Here is a 25,711-nt window from a genome sequence, read left to right as displayed (position 1 = left end):
TGCCCATTAATAAATATTGTGAAAATAGAACCCTTATAAAGGTAAAAATTCTGGGAGGCTCCACTGTCATGTAACTTCAGTAGTTACTATTCATAGTCACCCCATGTTTTCAATCATCAAGTCAAGTTTCTATCCAATTTTCAACTTCTGTATTCCTTTGAGCTGTTATTTTTATTCCAAAAGGGTGTCTTTCGATCTGTGTTTTTTTTTAGCATTGTGGTTAACAGGTTTATGGAGACATTTTTCACATTTAGTGCTTCTGTATTTCAGATCGTGGGAGAGCAAAGTCCGTGCACATGTTTTGTTGCATTTGCAACATCTAGAATTTAGACATCTATAACAAAATAAAAGCATCCCAAGAAATTCACAGGGGTGAAATCAGACAAAGTTTAAGACTGAATAGTTGTCCTGATAAAAAATATTAGGACAATTGGCCAAAATCTTGGTCTTAAAGATATGTTTCAAGGAGCATCTGAGAAGAAGAAAGAAGGTTAGAGGCAGAGTGGCTTAGGCAGGGAATTCCGGAGCCTAGGGCCTAGGTAAGTGAAGGTACAGCCACCACTGGGGAACAATAAAATTGTGAGATAGCTAGCTTTGGAGGAGCACAGAGATTTCAGAGCTTGAGGAGGTTAGAGATAGGGAGGGGCAAGACCATGAAGGAATTTGAACACAGGAATGAGAATATTGAGTATTGCTGAAAAAAAATTTGTCAAAGCTTTTTGTCTTGCACTCATCTGGAGAATTTGCAAGAAAATGCCAAAATCAGCAGAAACAACAAATTTATACTGTATGAGAAGTGAGTGTTAATTGGCTAGCAAGTGGGACCCTGATTGGCAGAGGCATTGCCATGGAGCATGCACCATTTGATAGTGACTGACAGTTAACTGCCAAACATTGTTTGAAATTTAAACCAGACAGCTTGACTCTAATTGGTCAAGGCATTGCCCTGGGGAATGAACCAGTGAATGGTTGTCATTTATTTTGTTTAGCTGAAACAGGCACAAGGCGTGTACATATTCTTTCTGTCTGCAAAAAACATGACACTGTGTATTAATATATGTAGCCTCCAGTACTCACAAATGCACCACACTGCAAGACCGACTGACAGTCTTAAATTGATTATCAGCGTAATTCTTAGCACATTGAGGATTATTTAGCAAAAGTTGTCCAATCATGGAATCACATCTAATATTGGACACTGCGTTTTGAGTTTTGCAAGCATGGGCTGGTTGGGTATGGTCTATACTTTGCCTGTTGTGAACAGTGGAAGGGAAATGCTGTTTAATGCGATATGCCAATCTTTGGGACATATGGCCTATGTACCTAGCATCACACTGGCACTGAAATTCATATATTCGTTACTCATTTGTGTGATAAGCAGAACATCTTTTTGGATTGATAGCAGAATCCTGTTAGTGGCAAACACCACTCCTGTTGCTACTGCATAGTAGCAGCGTGAAACAGCTAGCTTCATCTGTTGTTCCAATTTCTGAGATACTTAGCCCTTCCAGGGTAACCAGAGGTATATGGGCACAATTCAGGGATGAAAGAGACAGCCTTGGGCCCGTTCATGAGTTTGTTCAATATACAGCGTGAAATGATCTGATCAGAGTAGCCATTATCCCACAAGATGTCTTTAACATGCCCTATTGCAGCATCAAGCTTGCATTGTGAGCAAATGGCACAGGCCCTATTTAGGAAGTTACTGATAAGGCCAATTTTATAGCACATCGAACTGTAAGAATCCCAATGCGTATATAGACCAGTGAAGGTAGGCTTGCAGTAAACCGTAGTAGAGAACCCCTGGCAGATTTCTCAACTAATATTTTAAGGAAAGGAAGTTCATTTGAAGCCCATTAATTCATGCAAGAAAATTATTACATGCATTATTATGGCAAACGTATCGCCAACGTATCGGAAATATGCAAGATTAGAAGGTTAGGTGTCATTCCACTGAAGACACGTTTCTCATGGAACCCAACAAAGATGCTTGCAAAAGCTGGGCCTAGATGGTATTCCATGGCAACGCCATGTATTTGGGCATACATCGGGCAGAATTTTACACCTCACGGGCGGGCCCAATCGGGCGTGAAATCACACAAGATAACGTCAGGCGAGCGGCCCGACATCATCCCGCGCGCACGTAATCTTCAGGTTGGCTGGCGTGCGTGGGTGTCGGAGCTGCGCCAGCCATCAATTAAAAGGCCACTTAAGGCCTTAAAAAGGCAATTGATTTCAATCTTACGTTGCCTATGCGATTTTGCACTCATCGCACAGGCAAAGTGGGCGGGGTGGGGGGGGTGGGGGGGGCAGCCCACTTTTTGCAAAACCTTATCCAAGGGCAGGGTAAAAAGAGTCAGCAGCATTGCCATTGTGAGCAGTAAGGAGTTTAGGAGATAGTTTGCTGCTGGTTGCTTATTTGAACTTGACAGCTTCATCTCTGTCCTGAGCTTCAGTCTTAGCGTTTCTAGGCTTCATTTCAAGACCCATTGATGTTTCCAAGGCCCCTGGAGAATCTTGACCATGTGGACCCTTCCAGGTATCAGAAAGCCTTCTGTAACCCTGGTAATGAGGGTTTGGATCTCTGCCCATGGTGTCGTCATCATCGATTTGTATGCCCATCTGATGCACAATGTTGTGCAGCATGTAGCACACCACCACTATTCTTGATATCCTTGCTAGGACATTTTGCAGAGCTCTACCTGAATGATCAAGGCACCTGAAGCGCACCTTTAAAATGTCAATTGCTTACTCAATAGTACCCCTGGTGACGACATGGCTGCTGTTGTAGTTGCTGTTTGTGGGGTCCTGAAAGGGGTCATTATCCAAGTTCTTAAGGGGTAGCCCTTGTCCCCTAGAAGGCAGTCATATATCTGCTTTGGTGGCTGAAATAGCTGAGGGAGTTGGGAACTCCTTAGTATGTAGGAGTCATGCCAACTGCCAGAGAACCTTGCACACACATGAAGGAAAACCTTCTGGTGGTCACAAACCATCTGTTAATTGATTGAATGGAAGGACTTCTGGTTGACAAAGCTGTCACATTTTGAGTTGGGGTCTTTATTGCAACATGGGTGCACTCAATAACACCTGCACCTGAGGGAAGCCTGCTAATTGGGCAAAGGCTGAGGCTCTCTGCATCTGAGACGCCAAATCTACAGGGGAATTAATGTGATCCCCACACGAGCAACCAGGGTATTAGTTATAGCCTTAATGCAGCTCTGTGCTGCTGACCGGGGTATACCAAACAAGTCTCCATGTTCAGGGCTGGACTGAGATTTATGGTAGTTCCACTATTTTCACCACAATGGAGAAGCTCTCTGTCATGCCAAAAATCTGGGCTTAGGTCTTTCAGTATTGTGTTGGGCTCCAAATCACTCCTTTGTCCTTTAGCAAGTGGTTACTGCTACACCCTGGGATTTCAGACAGTAAATATATAATTAAAAGTTTCCTTCACTGATTTATGCATTGCTTAAAGGGGGATACTAATGTAGGGGAAGTACTTTCAAAGCAATGTAGCAGCAGCCTATTATCTTTGTTATAGATGAGCTGATGTTACATGCCTGTAGGAGTCTGATACTCAACCCATTTAATGGCGATGCGGACCACAAGGTTTCAAACTAGGATCCGTTGTCCTTGGGATCTGACAGTGGTTCCCAAGAGCATTAGGTCATTAGATTTCCATTCTTCTGGGACCAACATTTTCTTCTCCTTTGGTAGCCCTTCAAGACTGAGGATGACTCCAGTTCACTGGGTTCTGTGATGATTGATAAGTCCAATGCACAATTTGCAGACTCTGCCACATGTGGGGCAGGTGATGCTTGAAGCATTAGACTGATGAGTTGTTTAGAGGTGTGTGCACTCCGATGCCATGACTTCACCTCTGCATGTTCCCAACAAAGTGTCTCAATGTGATCAGTGCCTTTCCGAATGAATCTTCTCCATTTTGGTCTGTCATAGGCCAGGGACCTCCATGAGTCAGTGAGGATGTTTAACCTCTCAATGTTTGCTTTGAGGATATCCCAAGGACATCCTCCTGGAAGTCTCCTGCTATGACTGATTTCCAAGTGGAGCCTGACCCACATATTGACAACACAAGTGCAGTATCTGAAGAATTCTATTTTTTCTTTTATTTGCTAGCATCTTATTCTGTTGCTGTTTTACTAATCAACAAAGATTTAATATGCCGTGGGATGATTTTCTTGCATCTGTGGTCAGTCATAAAATACACAATTGTGAAAGCACCTTTCCCAGATAAATGAGTAGCTGCTGGCATACAAATTTTGACTTTCAACACATGAACATTGCAGCACAGCCTAACTTTAATAAGTTGAGTAGGAAGTTCCTAAGTGCACTCCTTGGTGTGTACTGAATTACTCCAGTCATTTGGAGTGATGGTACAGATGTTACAAATGTCTTAGAATTGGAAACCTTGAGCTCTGATTGAACATTTCATTTCAAACTTCTGTTTCAGCTGCCGACATACGTGTAAGAAGAAAGATAGCGACACAACACAGAATTCAGGAGAGTGTGATGATTCACTTCTAGTTACAGACCATGAGTCATTGGTGATTGGTGGGATACTACAGTACTTGGATGATGACATTCCTCTTCTATCAGTTGAGGAAGAAACAGGTGTTTCTTTTCTTCCTGGAGATTAATGTATAATAAGACTCTTGTTTTCATACTATGCATGTGATTAGACTATACAAAGTACTGTAAAACGAAAGAGTAAGTAATACATTAATATAATACCTTAACACATAGAAATCTCTTAAAGTGCTTCTCTTAATGAAGTATTTGGTGTGTAGTGACTGTTCTGTTGACAAATGCAACAGCTGTTCTGTACCTGTAATGTCCCACAGACTGGCCAGTTAATCTGATTGTTTTTTAATGCTATTGGTTGAGGGAGAAGCGATGGCCACGACATTGGGAGAGCTCCCTGCTTTTCCTGCATTGCAGCATCTTAATTAATTAGCAAGTTTCTGGAGACGTCTTAACAAAATAAAATCTGGTAGATGATTCTCACTTTACAGAAGCCTTTGTTAAGACATCAGGGTAAGTTCACTGGTCCCTTGTAGGAAGCTGCACTCAGCATGCACATCAGAAGCAGGTTACAACACTGTGGCACTGAGTCTTAAGCCTGAGCACTCTTAAAGGTGCAGCTCAGAACACCAATACAAATTTACACTATTGCTCATTTTTAAATTAATTATATTTGCCTGATTTAGTGTTTACTCGAAATGATATTTAGCAGACCTATTTATTTTGATGAGGTAGATAAACTGTGCACCATTTTCATCATATTAATCTTTTTGAACAGCATAGTCTTAGTGAAGGGCCACATTGTAACCACTGAAAAGAATAGATTATTTCTTACAGCACCATTCTTTCGGCATCCTTGCATGCTTGCAAGTGAATGATTTTTAAAAAATAATTTTGCCAAATATATTTTCACATAAGTGCACCTCTTTAATATAGTTTATTACCTTTTTCTAAAGCATCTTTGGACAATGGGGACGTCCCTTTGGTTTCACTGGTGCCTGAGGCACTTCCACCTGAAGATGGAAGACATAACCCTGGTCAACTGATAACAAGATTACAGGACGCACTTTACCATTTTGTTGCACTTCCTGCAGTAAAGAATAAATGGATCATTTTAGGTAAGAATTACATAGATTATTGTTGAACTTTTGGCATTATTTCAATCCAGATGGAGGGAACAGAACATTAGCAGGGCCAGGATTTTATGGCCTCTCCCGCCCAGTGGGATATTACGGTTGCGCCGAACTGAATGGAGATTTAAATAGCTCGCCGCATCCACCGGGGGAGACACGCTGCGACGGGGCCATAAAACTCTGGCCCAAGTGTCAGGGAAAAAATAGTGATCTTATCCACTTGATGAAACAGTATAGATGTTATCAATATTTGCTTTTTCAACGTGAGTGTGTGTGAAAAGAAAAAAGTTTTGCATTTATGTTGTGCCTTTCATGGCCTTAGGATGTCCTTAACACTTTACAGCCAATTAAATATTTTTATTGAAGTGTAGTCATTGTTGTAATATAGAAATTGCTACAAGGATTGTATTTGTATTGCACCTTTAGCATAAAACACCCCAGAGACATTAAAAAACAAAATATGACACAGCCACATAAGGAGATATTAGGACATTTAACCAAAAGCTTGGTCAAAGAGGTAGGTTTTAAGGAATGTCTTAAAGGAGAAAATCAAGGTAAAAAGTCAGAGGGGTTTAGGGAGGGAATCCAGAACTTAGAGCCCAGGCAGCTGAGGGCACCGCCACCAATGCTGGAGCGATTAAAATCAGGGATGCACAAGAGGCCAGAAATGGAGGAGTGCAGATATCTCGGAGTTTTTTAAGGCTAGAAGAATTTACAGAGATAGGGAGGGGTGAGACCATGGAGGGATTTGGAAACAAGGATTAGTATTTTAAAATTAAGGCGTTGTTTAACTGTGAGTTAGTGTAGGTCAGTGAACACAAGGGTGATGGGTGAATAGCATTTGGTGGAAGTTAGCAGAATTTTGGATAACCTTGCATTTACAGAGATTAGAGTGTGAAAAGCCAGCCTGGGATCCCTTAGAATAGTCAAGTCTGGAGGTAACAAAGGTATGAATGAGGATTTCAGTGGAGAAGAGATGAGGCAGGGGTGGAGGAAAGCAGTTTTACGGAGATGGAAATAGGCAGTCTTAGTGAATATGTGGTTGAAAGCTCATCTTGGAGTTAGTTTTAACACCAAGGTTGTGAACATGCTTAGCCTGAGACAGGTGCCAAGGAAAGGGATGGAAATTGTGGCGACGGAGCAGAGTTTGGGGAGGGGACTAAAGGCAATGGCTTCAGCATTCCCAGTGTTAAATTGGAATAAATTTCTGCTCATCTGGTATTGGATGTTGAATAAGCAGTCCAACAATTTAGAAGGTGCAAGCAAGGTGGGGGTGAAGTAGATCTGGAAACTATCATTGTGTTTTTGGATGATGTCACTGAGGGGCAGTATGTGGATGAGAAATATGAAGGGGCCAAGGTTCTTTGGATACCAGAAGAAACAGATGCGGGAGTAGGAAAAGAAGCTGGTGATCCTCTGGCTATGATTAGATTGATAAGAATGGAACCAGGTGAGTGCAGTTGCACCCAGCTGGATGACAATGGAGAGGTGTTAGAGGAGGATCTTGTGATCAACTATGTCAAAGGCTGCAGACAGGTTGAGAAGAACAAGATGAGATAGTTTGCTTCTGTCACAGTCACAAAGGAAGTAATTTCTGACTTTGATAAGAGCTGTTTCGGCATGTGGTAGGTAGAGAAACCTGAGTTGAGGTATTCAGACATGGAATTCCAGGAAAGATGGACACAAATTTGGGAGGTAACAACACTTTCAAGGACTTCGGAGAGGAATGGGAGATTGGAGATGGAGCAGTAGCTTTCAAGGACAGTGGGTGAAATGTTTATTTTTACAAGAGGAGTGATGAGAGCAGATTTGAAGCAGAGAGGGACAGCATTTGAGGAGAGCAAACCATCAACAATGTCAGCTAACATTAAAGTCAACAAGAGAAGCTGGATGGTCAGCAGCTCAGTGAGAACAGGATCGAGAGACCAAGATAAAAACAAAAAAACTGCGGATGCTGGAAATTCAAAACAAAAACAAAAACAGAATTACCTGGAAAAACTCAGCAGGTCTGGCAGCATCGGCGGAGAAGAAAAGAGTTAACGTTTCGAGTCCTCATGACCCTTTGACAGAACTTCGAGTCCAAGGACTCGAACTCAAGTTCTGTCGAAGGGTCATGAGGACTCGAAACGTCAACTCTTTTCTTCTCCGCCGATGCTGCCAGACCTGCTGAGTTTTTCCAGATAATTCTGTTTTTGTTTTTGTTCGAGAGACCAAGAGATGGGTCTCATGGACAAGATGAGCATGGAGAGGGCATGATTGGAGAAAGAAACAACTTCGGGGCAAGAGCAAGGGGACCTTTAGAGGAAGTATAGCCCAGTGGGTTAGGGGAAGAGAGAGAAGTGACAGAGGTAGCTGATTGGATTGTCTTAATCTTGGTGACAAAGAAATCCATAAGCTCCTCACACTTACTGTTGGTGGAAGCGGGAGGAAATTGGGAAATGAGTTTAAAATTACAGTTTACAGTCGAGGAAAGAAGCTGGGGGTTGCCTTTGCATTCCAGGATAATCCTGGAATAGTAAAAAGTTTTTGCAGGAGAGAGCAGGACCTGATATTACTTCATGTGATCCAGTCAGATCTGGTGGCGAATGGCTAAACCAGTTGCCTGCCATTTCAGTTCAAGTCTGCGTCCCTTGGACTTAAGGGAGCAGAGATAAGAGCAGTCCCAGGGGCAACGGCTAGGAGATAGCTGTTGGTAAATGCTGAAAACACTGTAAAAGATTTTCCAACAATGATCAGGTCACTGGCATCACTTACAATTTCCTCTATTCAACTTTCCTCTTTGAAAATTGCTGAATTTTTCTATCACTTCATGCAATTGATAACTCACTGGTTCTCAGAATAAATAATCAAAGATATGATTCCTCAAGCTGTGTTTTAATTCCTTAGTTCCTGGAACGGGGAGTGTGCCATAGTACAGAGGAGTCTGGGACATAAACATGGATAATTTTATGATAGATTTGAAACTCTTGATCCACAACAGAGTTTCCCCTTTCTACTTTACAATATTCAGTTTATGGGATTTTGTTGGGGGGAGTTTTCTTTTATTATTTCTATTTGATCATCTGAAAATAAGCACAGTGAAGCTTAACGTATGTCAGCTGTGCACAGTGGGAACTGAAATTGCTTCTTTTATTATTTCTATATTCTTCATTTGAATCAACCTCACCACAGTTAGTTGATTTATGTTTTTCTTTTGAATTTCATTCTATTTCAAAAATGTGACTTTTGGGTTAATTCACTAATCCTACCTACCCAGCTGGGAAGCCACACTTGAAGCAAGTACAAATCTGACAAAGAGCTACCAGCCCACGTGGAGTAGGAATGTGGGATCAGTCCCTTTCCCTTTTGTTTCTGTGGGTGCAAAAGGTATAATTTCTCCTCTTTTTCGCCTATGAAGGATTTTACACATGGCTAAAAGCAATTAAATATACCTGTACCATTGGTTGAAGAAGCTTTGTTGCGACCACAGTTGACTCTCTCAGCAATTGATCCAATTTGCACTTGTGCTGCTTGTTTCCATTGTGTTCTCAACTGGCCAAAGATATCTCAATTGAAAGTTTTTCAGATGCCAAAGCTGTTCCCTGATGATTCTTACAGCAGTCTTCAAAGTTCTTGCTCAAAATATATTCAAGAACCTTTTGGCCTTTTCTTCCAATTCCTCTTTAGTGCAAAATATATTTCAAGGGTTAATGATCTTCCAGTGCATACAAAAGCAACAAAGCCTAAAATCATTAAAAAGATGACAAGAGGCTTTCAAGAATAAAATTAAGGCTGCAGGTTAAGTACCGCTGTTTAGGTTAATATATTTGACATTATGGATGTCAAGATTCATCAGCTTGCTGATTTTTCTAGTGAATTCATTTACTGCTGACTGTCTATCTGCAGGACAGCTGGATGTTTCACAACAGGTTTAAAATGTTGGACCCAAAGAATTGCCACTTCACTCTACCGTCATAATGAACAGGCTGTGGGGCGGCGGTAGGGCAGGGAGGGGAGCCGATGGCTCCTGGGGGCAGATATTGAAGTGAGCGGTTGCCCAGTCAATATTGGCACAGGTGTGATGCCCACTGGGCATGGAGGGTAAATTGAAGTGTCGATCTGTGACTGGATCCGAATGTCAGCAGGCAGGTCAAATTGAAGGAGCTTTCAACTGCAGAGAATTGGCCTGTTTCCAAGAAGACCGCATTCCTTTAGCAACCAGTCACCTCCACATTTTGTATATATTTGCTGCGCACCTTCCAAATTCAAAACTTGGATCTCTCTGTAGAAAACCAGGGAAAGCATCAATCTCAGGAGTCAATGCAATAGTACTATTCTTTCCCATGTGTGTAAATATTACATATGGACTGATGGAAACACACTGTAAACCTAAACTCTTGCCTGTTGGACACTGAAGAATATTTGGTAATTTTTCAATTAATCCTTTTAGATCCAAAAATTAGAATTTAAATTCAATTCTATGATTCTATGATTAGCATGTAAACATTAATGTTTTAGTTTGCCAAGTTCCATGTCATGAGTGATTTTTGAAAAATGTATCAACTAATGGGTTCATATTAATACAAACATAGGAACCTAAGTAGATTCTTTGAACCTGTTCTGCTATTCAGTTAGATCATGTCTGATCTACACTTCAATCCAACTTACCTGCCTTTGCTTCATGGATATCCCTTGATATCCTTACCCAATTAAAACTCAGTCTTGAAAGTTTCAAATGGCCAGAAGCACTAGCCTATTGGGGAGGAGAGTTCTATGAGGCTTTGGCCCATAAATTATGAGCTCCAGGGAAGCATAACTGTAGGATGCCCCAAATGTACACTGGGGAACCCCCACAGAGGTCCCCAGGTAAGGATTGCATAGCAATTGCCTGGGAAGTTCAAACTTCCAATGGGCAATTGCCCTGCACTAGAAACCATCCAAAATGCGATTTAAATTGTAAACTTTGAATGTCTTACAGAGATAGTTACCCAGAAAAAAGTTAGAAGAATTAAAACTACTTCTAGTTTCTGGGTAACTATTGTATTGACCATCACCCCCCCCCCCGCCGACCCCCATGGGATCCCCGACAACCCTCCACAGCCCTCCAACCACCGCCCCCCCCCCACCAACCTGCCCGGGACCCCCTGACTGCACCCCACCTGACCACGCCTCCCTGACTCCTCCCCAAATCACCCGACACCCGCCCCCTCCCAATCTCACCCACTTACCTTATACACTTACCTTGTCCTCAGCTTCTCAATAGACCTTTAAACTTACCTGCTTTATGGCAGCTAATGCTGTAAAAAAGAGCACATGGCTTACTTACTTTCATCTGAGCTGTCCTGCACTGTAGGCTACGGGAACTTGCTGTGCTGTGCAGATCTCACCCAGCCTGAGTCAGAAGGTCGGGCGAGATAGGAGTGGCTGGATTTCAAGGTAAGTAATTATGAGTGGAGTGACAATCCGACTCAATTGCCACTCCACTGGAAGTTACGAGCTCCTATGTTTAGAAGTACTTCTTGATTTCACTCTTGGATGTCCTGGTTCTAATTTTAAAGTTGCAATTTCTTTTGTGCACTATGAAGGCACTAACACCTTATTAAAATGCACAATTCCAAGGCTTTGTTTTCCTTTTTAAAAAAGACTAAGCTAAATTCACCAATTCCAACAACCCAGCACAGTTTGGAGATGGAGTGACGACACACCATCAATTCCCCTAACTTGTGCTCAAGCTCAACTCCTCATAAGATCTGTGGGATCAGTTAATTTGCCCTCTTACATATAGAAAACACAGATAACTTTTTAAAAACTGAAGCTGATTATTTTCTAAACAAAAATGCACATTTCTTTGTTGATCTGTTTTGTGTTTCATCCTTTCAGGCCTTTACATCATTACCCTAGTGATGTCCATAGGATTTGCAACCCAACTGCGAGCAGCCAGCAGAACGCCCCTGCTCTTCAGCCCTGATACCAATATTCAGGTCCTCCTCGACCTCAAGTATAACCTCAGCTCAGAGGGCATTTCCTGCATCACATGTTCAGGTAAGGTCATGGATCCATCACTAACCAATAGCGCACTTTTTTATTCATTCATGGATGTGGATGTTGCTGATGAGGTCAGCAGTTATTTCCCATTCCTAACTGCCAGTGAGAAGGTGGTGGTGGAGCTGCCTTAACTGTTGCCATGCCTTTGGTGAAGAATTTTTGACTCATCAACAATGAAAGAATGGTGATATGTTTCCAATTCAGGATAGTATGTGACTTGGAGGGGGAAGCTGCCCTTGTTCTCCTAGGAGGTAGAGGATGGAGGTTTGAAAGGTGGTTTCAGAGAAGCCTTTGAGAGTTACTGCACTGCATCTTGTAGATAGTATACATAACAGCACCAGCACACCATGGCTGCAGGGACCAAAATTTTAAGGTGGTGGATGGGCTGCCAGTCAAACAGCTGCATTGTTCTGGATGGTGTTGAGCTTCTTGTTGGATCTGCATTCATCTGGGAGTATTCACTCACACTCCTGACTAGTGCTTTGTAGGTAGTGGAAAAGATTTGTGGAGTCAGGAAGTGAGTCACTCATCACAAAATAACCAGTCTCTGATAGTTAACTTCCTGATCCATAGTAACATCGGGGGTATTGATGGTGGAATATTTGACAATGGCAATGCCAGCGAATAGTTAGCCTCCCTCTTGTTGGAGATGGTCATTGCATGGTACTTGTCAAATGTTATTTGCCACTTATCAGCCCAAGGCTGAAAGTTATCCAGGTCTTGCTGCATACAGGTATCGACTTTCATTATCTGAGGAATTGCAATTTATTTGTACGCTATAACACTCCCACTTCTGAACTTAGGATGGAGGCAAGGTCATTGAGTACAGCCAAAGAACTTTCCATGTTTCCCATTGACTTCAATTTTACTGGGGCTTCTTGATGCCACACATGGTCAAATGCTGCTTTGATGTCAAGGGCAATCACTCTCACTTCAATTCTGAAATTCAACTTTTTAGTCCATGTTTGGACCAAGGCTACACTGATGTCTGGAGCCCAGTGATTCTGGCAGAACCCAAATTAAGTATCAATGAGCAGCTTATTGGTGAGCATTCTTGATGACACCTTTCATCATTTTGCTGATGTTTGAGAGTAGATTGATGAGGTGGCAATTAGCTAGATTGGATTTGTCATTTTTGTAGACAGGACATACTTGGGCATAGCTAATCATAGTAGTGGGGATGTTCACTGTATTTAATCAAAACACTTTTTTTTCACAAACTTGCTATTTTGCTAAACAACCTGACTTTATGCCATTTCCATTTGAATTAATATGTTTTACATAGTAATTGAGGTTCAATATCATACATATTGGGTATATAATCTCTACAATGTGCATATATTGTACTGTCTTGTGTGTATGTTCATGTAATTTTGAATTAATCAAACTCCATGTCATTTCTATTAGTTTTCCTTATTGTTGGGAAGGATCTTGGGATTTATTACTAGCTCCCTGTCCCTAGTCATGCCAGATGAGTCTGAGACGATTTACCCTGTTACTGTCTTTAAGACTTGAAATAGTTAGGACCATTGGACCTAAAGAGATGCAGAGCCATCCTAGCAGCAGTATAATACTTTATTGTTACATGGTAAACCTTGCACGTAAAACTAAGTATCTTCAGCTTGACTCAAACAACATTGTACATGGTCTTGATTCCCTGTGTGATAATTAGGAAATACAACACTCGTGTTTCAATGGAGCATTTGGCAATCAAGGTATCTTTATACAGAGTAATTAAAGACACAACTGGGTGAGTTACAGGCAGGGTGGGACTTGTGGTTTTAATTTAGAGTCTCTACACTCTTGAACGAAACTAGTGCAAAGAGTCTCCTGAATCCAGCAGAATTACTTCTCTAGCAAAATACATCAAATGGATAGTAGTTATATGGTACAAACTGTTTGTGTAAATCAAATCCCAGCAATGTAGACTCCAAGTATGATTGGCTGGAAATTAACTACCACCTCCATTCTAGCTGGACTTGGGCTGGATCTTTGTCTCAAATTTGGGTAATGCGAGTCAGAGCAGTTCCTGGCCTCACCAATTCAAACCCGTTACCGCTTCCCATCCACCATATTTCTGTCTCCTAAAGATGTGGGTGGGCAAGGTTTGGGTATGCTGCCTCCCTGGGTAGGCCAGAGGCAGTGTCAGAGGATTGCAGGTGCCAATGTGGGCTGGCTAGAAGGCCTGCCTCAGTTATCAGGGATATCGGTCCAGCTCTCCACATTGTTCCTATGCCCCCTAACCCTCAACCCCCCCATTGATTCTTATACCCTCTCCAGGCCCCTTCATACCCCCTCCATGCCTTATACCCCCATGATCCCTCATACCCCCATGCTACCTCCACAATGCCCCCTCATACCTCCATCCTGCCCCGCCCCATGTATCCTCCATTGCCACTCACCCAGTATCCAGCATGGGAAGACCTCAGGCCTATGTAATAACAATGGGAACCTCTGAAATGGATTTAAAAAAATTAAACCTATAACAACCTAATAAAATGGCCACTCAAACGCACAGCCATTCATACTCCACAGAAACAAAACTCCAGTCCCATTGAAAGAAAAGTCAAATCTCCTTAAGTGGTCATTAAGTTATGAAACAAACAAACATCTATTGAGAAACTACATCAAAGGCAGATAATCCTATTATAACCTCTGAAACTTTCAATCAAGCTATGATGTCAGTTTCTAAACAAACCCCCTGCTAAGCTAAGTGCTTCAGCAGCTTTTGAAACTCAGTCAAGCATAATGGGCTCAGCTGCCAAAACAGATAATGGAACTTACTGAAACTGAAACAATATTTTTTTAAAGTTTAAGCAGCAGGCATTTTTTTCTAAGTTAAAGCACTCTGGACATTTAAATCATTGTTGACAGGAGAGTTCCCAGGTACTGTTTTCTTCATTTTTGAATGCACAATAGCATTGTTTTCAATGGGAAAAATGCTCTAGTGCACCTCTACTTTCACACAATGCTGGTCAATGTAATGGTCAACTTACCTTTGTAGGACCGATGATCAATCACTACAGTAAAAACACATCTAACTTATAAGATGGCATCTAATAATGACATTTGAAGCTTTCAAAACATTTAACACACTTGTCATAATGTTCTTGATTCCTCAAAAAGTTTCCCTCAAGGTTCCCAACCTCTCTCACCAGATGGGTTGGATTTTCCATAGACTTTGAAAACCCACCTGATCCAATGAAAATACTGTGGGACATGAGATACAAACTTCCCCTAGGCCTGTCAATGATGGTCCCAACATCACAGGCCATGCGTGCAGGGTCGCAGCCCAAACCTAACCCAAACCTCTTTCTGCCCCAGTGGGAAGTTTGTGTGGGGTTCTTTTGCGGGAGGAAGTTCAAATTACTGGCCCCACATTCTTAATTTTGCCGATTCCCGCACCATTCCTGACTTTCTTGCAACACAAAAATCCGGCCCATTGTGTCAGTATATTCAGCCAAGCATGCAAGCAGAAAACTAATTTCCCATTTGGCAGACAGGACATCCATGGGCAATTTTCCAACTTGCTGGGTAAATGCCAGTATTGCCACTGTACAAAAACAACTTGGCTAGAGGTACAACTAGTCATGGAGCACAAGTCTTCAGCATTGCTGGGGCTCACAGCCGTTGCTGTATCCAGTTCGCTGAACTGTTTCTTAGGGCAGCAATATCCCCTCCTGTCAGGGGGGTTGTGCGCATGTGGGCAGGGGCAGGTCGATTCCCGATCGGTGCCCCCAGTCGGGGGTGCACCACCATTTTACGTGAGTGGGTCAGTTAAGGTCCGCCCAGCATGACGTCCACCCGGAAGCGCTGTGCGCTCCCTGTGTGGGTGGAGGGGGGAATTCCCTGAGCCGGGAGTGCACTCTTTTGCGCATGCACGCAAAAGAGCGCACAGATCTTCCCGAGGCAAAGTGCTGCCTCAGGGAGCTCTGCTCAGGTTTGAAAACTTTATTAAAGGGAGAAAAAAATATTCCTGACATGTCCCCTCATGTGACACTGTCACATGAGCAGGGACATGTCAATTACTTTTATTTAAACATTTTATGCACATTTTAAATCCCTCATGAAACCTCATCCCACCCGTGGATGAGGTTTCATGTTTTTTCTGAAGGCCGCCTGGGCTCTTTGCCTGCCTGCCAAGCTTGAAGTTGGACGGGCAAGTCCATTAATTGGGTTAATTACTTTTTTAAAGGCCTTAAGTGGCCGTTGACAGTGCGGCAGGCACGCACCGGAGTCAGGTGTGCACCCACTGAACTAAAGATCAGAATGACGGGCGGTGATGTCGGAATGCACGGCTGACGTCACCCCACGTCATTTTACGCGTTGGCGAGTGGACCCTGCCCACACTCGCCGACCGGAAAATGCAGCCCTTAGCAATATGCAGAATGATTCAAATGACTGAAGACTGACATCTGACAAGGTCCTCAGGAGGGGACTGCGATGAATCATCCACTTGACACTCCTGGCTGAAGATGGTTTCAAACACTTCAGCCTTGTCTTTCGCACTGACATGCTGGGTTCCCCCATCATCAAAGATGGAGATGTTTGTGGAGCCTTCTCCTCCCATTAGTTATTTAATTGTCTGCCAGCATTCACGACTGGATGTGGCAGGCCATTCATGAGGGATACGTCAAAAACAAATTTTTACACCATTGGTGACAGAACAGCTTTTCTTCTCACTTTTTAAAAATAATTTAGACTGACCTGGATGTGTGTGTGTGCATGTCTCTTGCTCTCTCTTGAATCGTTAGGTGTTATAAATGAGAATGGACAGTTGTCTGCTGGTTACACATTTAATTTTATTTTAATATTGATTCCCATGATTTGCTATCCATTAAGATCAATGAGTGGAAAATCCATGGGGAACATGCCCTGTTTGGTTCCTGGTGAGAGAGGTTCCATGCTGTGAGTAAATTTTATGAAACCGCCTCATGGATATTTCAAAATGCGATGGAATGTTAACGGGCTCAATTTCACTCTTTAAAGCACTGCACATTTTATAGAACAACTTCCTTGAACATTTTCTTATAAGTTGCACCTTGGAGTAGGATCTTCTTCCCTACCAGGCCTAGAGACTTTTTAGTAAGATCTCCTTCACTACCAGGCCATTCCAGTACCACCAATTACAAGGGGCATTCTAGATCAGCGCTGCTGTAAACAGCAAGGGACATGAACTTAAACGTGCCTGAGTCCAGAGCTACTGACCATAGAAACCCATAATATTGCCCAGATATAAACCATCTGTCCACTAACTGGTTTTGTAAAGGAGCTACAACTTTAAACAATTAATGTTAATTATTGTGTTCTTGTGTAGTATTTCTCTGCACTGTGTTTGGGGAAGACCATTGGTAGAGTTTAAGCTTTGTTTTAACATAAATTTAGCAATTCTTTCAGCTTCCTACACAGCCTGCTGAAGTTTGTGAAACTACAATGAAATTATTTAATGACAGAAAGCAAATTCTGAGTTGGAGGCATGATCCATTTTCCCATTTGTGCATGATTTTGTAAACAGGTGCTTAGAATAATCTTTGTTACCAGCAACTTCAGACTGAAAGGAGGTGACAATCTTCAAATTCAGAAAGAGCTGCAAGAAACTAAAAGAGATGTTGGCTACTTTTGATGTTGACATGTCAGTGGAATATCTCTATAGCAGAACTTGCATCTAACATTAAGCTCCTCCAAGAATGACAGCAGTGGTGTAGAAGCACACCACCAACCCAAAATGGCAAATTCATCTGGTTCACTGGTTCTTCAGCGCACCAAGGTCCCAGCCTATGCATTACACTGAGTTACATCTTTTTAGCACAGTACAGGTTGAGAAGCATGCTCCATAACTCAGCACCGTGGCAAGTGGTTGTTTCCACCACAAACATCCAGCCCTTCGGAAAAGGATGGCTAGCCTTCTGTTTAACTTGAGGCAGCTGCAAGAGGATGGGAAACTGTGCCTGAAATAAAGGCAGGAAAATGCTGGCTCATTTGTTTGTCCACAGCACGCTTTACATCTGTGATCTCTAGAAAGAAATATGCCAAACTGCAGTTACTGATGTGCAGTCCAGTAATGTTGAAACAAAAGACAAAGGAAACAAAATAATGGGGGGTGGGGGGGATCAAACTATTCGCCCGTGACTTGGCTTTTGCTGCATCTGATTGTTTTGTCTGAATAAGTTTTAGGATCTATCAAAGCCTTTGCTGTTAACCCCAACTTGAGTTTTTAATCTCAAAACACAATTGCAGTCAATGTACCAAAATGGCACAAGTCAAAGCCAACCAGCCATGAAATTGGATCTCAACCTGAAATTCAGAAACTGCTGCTTTAACTTGTAAAGGGGAGATGATACATGACAGTGCATTACAGAATGTGTCCTGTACAGTATTATTAATACATATCTGAATGACACTAAATATATTATCCTATTCAGAGTGCAGGTGAGCGGAAATCAAAATTTATTACCAGTTGGACGGGATTGACCAGCTCTGGTTTAGGTTAGATACACACACATTGCTGATGACCACACGAGCTTGAGCATACCATCCTTGTAGCAGAATAGGTCACATAACACTGCTCATACATGACAAATGTAGTAATCATGTCACATCATACAACTGTCAGATTTCATATATCTAATGCATTATTTTAGCTTTTTCACAGCTTCCCCATTATGTTTTAAAACTGCTGTTAAATGGCTGCTGAAATGTTTGCCACTTCACCTCAACAAGTTTGCCTTTCTATTAACTAAATTAATCCTGTGTTTCATCTCTGTCTGAAATACTTGTGTTGAATTAACTAAGTAAGAGGGAGTTTGTAATAATGAAGAAATGTTCCCACTTGCAAATGTCAACAGAAAATGGAGTTCAAAGTGGCACCTCATCTATTGTGAGTAACTTGTTGGAAGTTTTGCCCAAAATAGATTTCTCCCCATGGATCAGTTGATTAAATCCAGTGCCCAGTGTAGAACTGTACTACACCAGCAATGGTTAATCTTTGGTCTTTGTTTGCTAGCTGATCCAAACAAGGGCAGCCATTGGAGTACAACTGATTGCAACATCCTTAGCGAGTAGAGGTGAAATGCTCATCAGCTTGTGATCCCAGGGCTATTCTAAAGCTTGGTCCCACCGAGTTGTTTCTGTGCTGGTGGAGGGTGTGGTTGAGCGCTGTGATGGGACTCTAGGGAAGGTGCCTCCAGATTCGTCTTCAGATGTTTCTTCAGGGCTTGATTGGAGGCCCTGGGTGGTGCACTCCATCGGCAGTTTGGCAGATGTTCCTGCAAAAGCAAGGAAAGATTATTAGTGCATGGCAGTGGTCTGTGAATCAAGACACATCACTCACAGCATGGTTGTCTGATGGATGTTGCACTGCTGGACCCTCCACTTGGTAGAGCACTGCCAACCTCACCGTCAGCATAGGACCAGTCCAGATCCTCGCCACCAGCTGGATGGCTCTGTTTTCAAAGTCCGTGAGGACCTTGATTTTGGGCATTCCTTCACCAATCTGTGACCTCTCCCTCTTGTGTGCCAGCTTGTCCTGCATGAATAGATGTGGAGAAAGTGTAAGCAGGATGCCTGCCAGGCCAGACGATAAGTATACCTGGCCAGTATGGGTGATGAGTGGTCCCATGGATGGGATGAGGACAATGAAGGTGTGCGTGAGAGAGTGTATGGTGATGTCCCTTGAACTGGCAGTGAATGAGGGCCCTGTGGATGTGTGATGGGTTTGTGAGTGTGTGAGATAAGAGTGATGAGAAGAGTGAATTACCCTGGCGGAACGGAGGAGATGATTCATCCTCTTGCAGCACTGGGTGGCTGTCCTGTTTTGAAGAGCATTGGCGCTGACCGCTGCTGTCACTGCCTCCCAAAATGGGTTAGTGCTGTTGCTGCCCATCCTGTGGCCAGAGCAGGGATAGAGGACACCCTGACAGGCCTCCACAGCATCCAAAAGTCACTCGAGAGACGCGTCGCTGAACCTGGATCTGCTGTCTTTTTCAGTTTCGGGCCATGCCTTCCATGCAGTCGTGGTGGTCTGGAAAAACTGAGATGTGTTCTTGCGGCTGGTGCCCAGCGTGATGCAGTGCGGGGTGATGGCCAGTGGGCAAATGAGAGCTCACCCGCCTTGGAAATGGCGTGTTTCCCGGGAGTGCATAACTAATGTGGCAGGTTTGGGACAATACAGCATGAAAACCCGCAGTCACAGCTGGCAGGTAAAACGTCATTTTACCCGCCCGCTACCGCACCTAGTGCAAATCTGGGATGATTCTGCGCAGCATCTTCAAAAGGGGCAGTTAGAAAAAAGGGGAGACTTCCAGAGAAAGCGATGATCCTGTCGATTCTACCTTTTCTTTTTATATGTAAATGCTAATACCTGAGCTGTATCCAGCTCCAGAAAAACTTAAAAGTGCACAAGTTTGCAAATTTCAGTTTAACACACATCAAAAGAAAGTGTGATAAAATCCTCTCAATAAAGACTGTTTCTCATTCCATTTTAATTTTTAAAGCAGCATGTAAGACCACCCCGCCCAACACCATCTCCCCCTCCACCATATCCCCAACCAGGCCATAAGATATTTGATAAGAAAGACCAAATATACAGGTGATGTGTTTACATGAGACAAAGGAAGCAGAGGAATGTGAGAAATTATTGGAGGGTGACACCACAGAGAGTAAAGGGAAAGTCTGAAGGGAAACTATTAAAGGCATCCCCTGAAATTGCACTGTGCACTATTAGGAACAAACATACTAAATGTTCATATGAAATTCTGATGGCAGCATTTTGATTGAAGGAATTAACCTCTTTAAAATAAATAATTTCATGTTAAAGAGCACTTCCATTTATAAAGTGCTCTACAAGATATCCCAAAGTGCTTCACAACCAAAATATTGCTTTTGAAGTAAAGTCAATATTGTTAAGCAAATGCAGCAGGAAGTTTGCAAAGCAAAGTCCCAGAAACAGCAAAAATGGATGACTAACCAATAGGTTAAATTTTCCTCTTCACTGTAGCTGAGGAGCTTCTTCTCTTTGAAGAGATGTTGTGGGACCTCTTACCTCCAACTGAACAGTCATGGGGCAGAACATCACCGTGCGCCATTGCGATATTTCAGTGGGCGGGCACGCAATGATCTCCGATGCGTACCCGCCATTAATTAACGGGCCACTTAAGGCCCTTGAGGCACCAATGACTGCGATTTTTCAAGGTCCATGAGATCTTCAGATTGTCGCAGTGGCGCAATGGGCAGGTGGGTAGGACACATTTGTACAAACCTCATCCACAGGCGGGATTAGAGGGGTCAGTGTGGTTGCGAATGTGCTCCGTCTGATATTTAATTTGGAAAGTTACTGACACTTGCTTGTGTGAGCAGAACTACTTCAAAACTCATACCAGCTGCTTGTACAGGGCTCACAACCTTCAGGTCAGCACTCTACATCAAAGATCCGTTTTGGGGCCTGCAGGTTTCAGGAAGCCTTCCCTTAGCCTGGGAATGAACGTTGTGCTCTCCACAGAGATAAAAACAAAAAAACTGCGGATGCTGGAAATCCAAAAACAAAAACAAAAACAGAATTACCTGGAAAAACTCAGCAGGTCTGGCAGCATCAGCGGAGAAGAAAAGAGTTGACGTTTCGAGTCCTCATGACCCTTCGACAGAACTTGAGTTCGAGTCCAAACTCAACTCGAACTCAAGTTCTGTCATAGGGTCATGAGGACTCGAAACGTCAACTCTTTTCTTCTCCGCCGATGCTGCCAGACCTGCTGAGTTTTTCCAGGTAATTCTGTTTTTGTTGTGCTCTCCACTGCAGGCACCTCCTCTGGGGGGGAGGCCAGGAGTGCACATTCAGCCTCCAGGGGAGCCACCTTTGGGTGGAGAGGTGCAGGCACAGGGTCGCAGGACCAAAAAGACGTCCAAGGTGGAGGGGCTGCAGAAGATGCCACTATCCTGCTGTCAGACTATGCGGGTAGTGAAGCAGCTACCTCAATATGTCTAAGGTGCAGTGCCAAAGGAGGCTCCGTCCCTCAAGGGAGACAATCAACTTTATCTGTCAGATGATAATCCCTGAGATCTCTGCTAACTGTGTCGGTGGGCACCCCATGCCAGTGGCTCTAAAAGGCACAGCTGCCATCAACTTCTATGCCTCTGGCTCTTTCCAGGGCTTGGTGGATAATCTTTGCAGTGTCTCCCAGTCAGCTGCCCACACTTCTGTCAAGCAGCTGACAGACACTCTATTCAGGCATGCATTGACGTTCATCCACTACCGCTGGGACCAGGCCAGCCAGGCAGAGCGAGTTAGAGGCTTCGCAGTGATTGCTGCCTTCCCCCACATCCAGGGTGCAATCGAGTGCCCACATCTGGCCATCAAGGTGCCAGTAGGTGAGCCTGGTGCCTTCATCAACAGGAAGGGATTCCACTCCATGACGTGCAGATAGTGTGTGATCACAAGCTGCAGATTCTGCAAGTCTGTGCAATGTACCCAGGCAGCTCCCACGATGCCTACATCCTCAGACACTCCCAGGTGCCAGGGCTGTTCAGTGCTCCAGCCCAGCTGGATGGATGGCTGCTGGATGACAAGGGCTATCCCCTCAGAAAGTGGCCCATGACACCTCTCCGCCATCCAAGAACAGAAGCTGAGCAGCCTCCAAAATGGATGTGGTGGAGAGAACTATCAGCCTTCTCAAGGTGCGCTTCTGATGCCTGGACCATTCAGGGGGCGCACTCCAGTACCTCCCAGATCATGTGTCGGTGATAGAGGTTGCATGCTGCGCTCTCCACAATCTTGTGCTGAAAAGGGGCAACTCTATGGACAAAGAAGATGTAGATGCAATTGCTGCAGCTGCACACGATGAGTCCAGAAGTGAGTCCAAGGATGAGCACGCACAGGGAAATGCTGAGGGGGTAGGCACTGACCCGGGCATGCTCCAGGGAGGCAGGGACACCCGGGAGGCCTTAATCCAATGAACCTTCAGCTAGAACACCACAAATGGACCTCCAACAAAAGTCTGTGCTGCAGGCTCTGTACTTGATACCTGAGTGCTAAATCTGCCTGGGTAGGTACATTAACTAAGGGCCTTGTGAATAAAGCTCAATGTGACACAATCCACTCATAACATCATGAGTAACCAACCACCTGCAAAGGAAAAGAGGCACCCTCAGCCATGGTCACATGTCTAAATTTAATGATATAACAAAATTATCTTAAGGAAACAAAATGACAAAGGTGTTAAACACCACACCAATTAATCATGACCTCATTATGGGGCAACACAAAAGCACCAGTTAGAAACCCATGGTGTGCCAAAGGTGCCTTAAATTTATGCTTTTGGGTGCTACGTCTAAGTGCTGTCCCCTCACTGGCACTGGCATCTTAAACAGCCTGCTCACTGTGTTGTCCTGTTGGCCTTGATGACCTTGGTGGACGTCCTCTGGCCTGTGGAGCCTGTGCTGGCCCTGCCTGGGAGGAAGCAGCCCGTTCCACAGCTGGCATCTCCCTAGTCGTCGTAGCCTCATCGGATGCAACAGTCACTGGCAGAGGGGCGGAGGAGCTGCTGCCTTCATCCGGAGCGCCCTGAGAGGAGCCCGCAGAGACAACGGCCAGCTGCTGCACTGGCGTGAGGTCACTTCGGACCTCCCTGCTCACCATAGATGGATGGGAACTGAGTTGGGAAACTAGGTGCCCAGACCATCTCCCCCACTGGCACTGACCAGCAGAGGTGAATGCTGATGTGAGGGCTTGCTGGTCCGAGCGCATCCCCAGGAAGCCTTGATTAGTGTCCTGCAGGAGCCTCCCCACAAGAGTTGCTACTGTCTCCATGGAGGAAGCGTGGCGCTCGGCCATAAGGCTCATTGCATTGGCGATGGCCCGTGTGGACTCCTCCATCATGGAGACCAAGCCAAGCATAGCGTCATGTATCTCCACCAGATCCTCCCGCACACCCTGATGGACTTCCAGCGTTTGCTGCCTCTTGGACGATTCCAGAGGCACATCATCAGCCACCGACTGAGCCTCCGACTGCTGGCACCATGGGCACTCTCTGTCTCCGCCAGCTCCTCCAGCTACTGTGAAATGCCCTCACCACTGTGCTCCGAGACACTAGCCAATGATCTAATTCCCACCAAGATGTTCGTAACTGCGCTGGTGCCGGCCTGGCAGAGATGGTGTGACACTGGTGGGTCAGAGACTTCAGGACCCTCAGGTGTGAGAGGGGATCCCTGCTGCTCCTCCTCCTGGCTCTGCTCCGCTGATGCTGAAAGGAAGAACAAGGACTTTTGATTCATTAACGTGGACACAATGTCAATGTGCATCCCTATCCCTCAGATCATTATGCGCTCACCTTTCCGTAAGCAATGGTCAAGCCATTATGCAAACCTCAGTCACTGAACATTCAGCAGTGTCATGGCTGCTGGGACACTAATGGGCTGGGCTAACATACCTGCCCTTGGCATCCCAGCCTCACCGACACCGGTGGACCTGGATGCATGGCACCTCTCCAGATCGAGGTCCTCCTGCTTGAACCTGGTAATGATGGCCAACTGGGCCAGCCCCCCCCACCAGTCCTCAACCGCTCAGCGGCATTATGAGTATTCTCCTCCTGAAAAGGAGAAAAGAGCATTGATTAGTGCAACTTGTACCTGGAATCTCTTCGTTGCCTTCCCACACCAGCCAGACTGGAACATTGCAGGGCTCCACTACCTCCTAACTCCACAGCTGCCACACACTCACACAAAGATGTCAGGCCTGTCCCCCCCCCGGCAGCAGATGGATCGGTGCCCCGCCACCTGGAATTTCCCCTCCCCACCCTGACTTTGACATGTTTTGCAGTTCCAGCACTGTGCCTATGTGCAGATGCTCCAGGTTGCCCTCAAAACAGTAATGTGGGTGTCACTGTACCACCTGCTGCAGGTGCAGAACCCATCTCTTCACCACCCTCTTAGTGTAACCTTGGCTTGGCCAATATCTGCTGTCCCACCCAGCAAAGGACACATGCCATCAATGATTCAGTGCAGTAACTGCACTCAGAATTGTAGGGGTAGATGGGGAGGTGGCGGGGGGGGGGGGGGGGGGGGGGGGGGTGTGGGAGTGGGGGGTGCAGGCGGGAAAGCTTACCTGCTGGGTTAAGTGACCAATGCCAGCATGGCACTCACCCTTCCAGAGTGGAAAAGGTTGTTAAAACGCTTGTGGCACTGGATCCAGGTGTGCTGCACCACGCCGCGGGGGCTCACTACCTCCGCCACCTCCTTCCAGGCACGTTTGATCATGTCGGCGGGCCTCCTCCTCCCATCCCTGGGAATGAGGACCTTCTGTCTCTGGGAAAAAGGACTTCCTGCCGTGCTGCCACCTCCTCGAGGAGGGTAACAAGGCAATCATCTCAGAAACGGGAGGCACAGTGCTCCCCTGCCCTGCCCTCCTGCCTGGCCTGCTCACCAGCAGCACTCTGGGGATCCCTCCTGCTGGCCCATGTTTGACAGCCTTTGCAAGGAGCACTTTTAAACAGGCTGTCAGGTTGCCATTGAACCCGGCGGTCATAGCAGTGCCGCTGCTGCCCGCCCACTCCAGCTCTCCTCGGAAGTAGTGTTTCACGCTAGGCAGGCCTTATTTGGCCCGCCCGCATAAAATGGTGGCATAGACCCAATCGCGGACAAAGATCAGGTCCGTGCCCACTCCCGCTCCCACATGGCCCGCCTGATAAACTGAAAATTGTGCCCATGGTCTTTGTTCGGCATCTAATCATCAAGGGTGTTACCTTTAACAATGCAGCCAGCACTGACTCAGTACTGCATTGTAGTGCCAGCTTAAATTAAGTACTCAAACCCTGCAGTGAGGGTTTGAACCCACAATCTCCTGGCCCAGAGGCAAGAGTGCTATCAGTGGGCTAAGCTGACATTAATATGTTATTAAAATAGATGATGGAGGAGTTCTATAAATGTTTTAACATGTTTTGTTACTAGTTTATCACACTAGCAGCATAATGGAAAAAAAAGTTTGTGTTTTGAGCCCCAGAATCAACCTTACTGTGGGTTGCACTACA

The 25,711-nt window shown here is 44.7% G+C and overlaps 1 protein-coding gene across 1 annotated transcript in view; it reads left to right on the top strand.

The window, feature by feature from the left end:
• Window positions 1-25,711, top strand: part of disp3 (dispatched RND transporter family member 3) — a 753,445-nt gene that overhangs the window by 610,406 nt on the left and 117,328 nt on the right. The window contains exons 15-17 of the mRNA XM_041207440.1: window positions 4,587-4,632; window positions 5,499-5,660; window positions 11,535-11,696. Coding sequence (XP_041063374.1) covers window positions 4,587-4,632; window positions 5,499-5,660; window positions 11,535-11,696 — 370 coding nt within the window. The remainder of the gene's footprint in view (window positions 1-4,586; window positions 4,633-5,498; window positions 5,661-11,534; window positions 11,697-25,711) is intronic.

This window comes from Carcharodon carcharias, chromosome 15 (genome assembly GCF_017639515.1).
Source record: "Carcharodon carcharias isolate sCarCar2 chromosome 15, sCarCar2.pri, whole genome shotgun sequence".
In the NCBI taxonomy this organism is placed as follows: domain Eukaryota; kingdom Metazoa; phylum Chordata; class Chondrichthyes; order Lamniformes; family Lamnidae; genus Carcharodon; species Carcharodon carcharias.
Note: the sequence above shows the minus strand (reverse complement) of the source record. Positions and strands in the feature narration are given on the sequence as shown.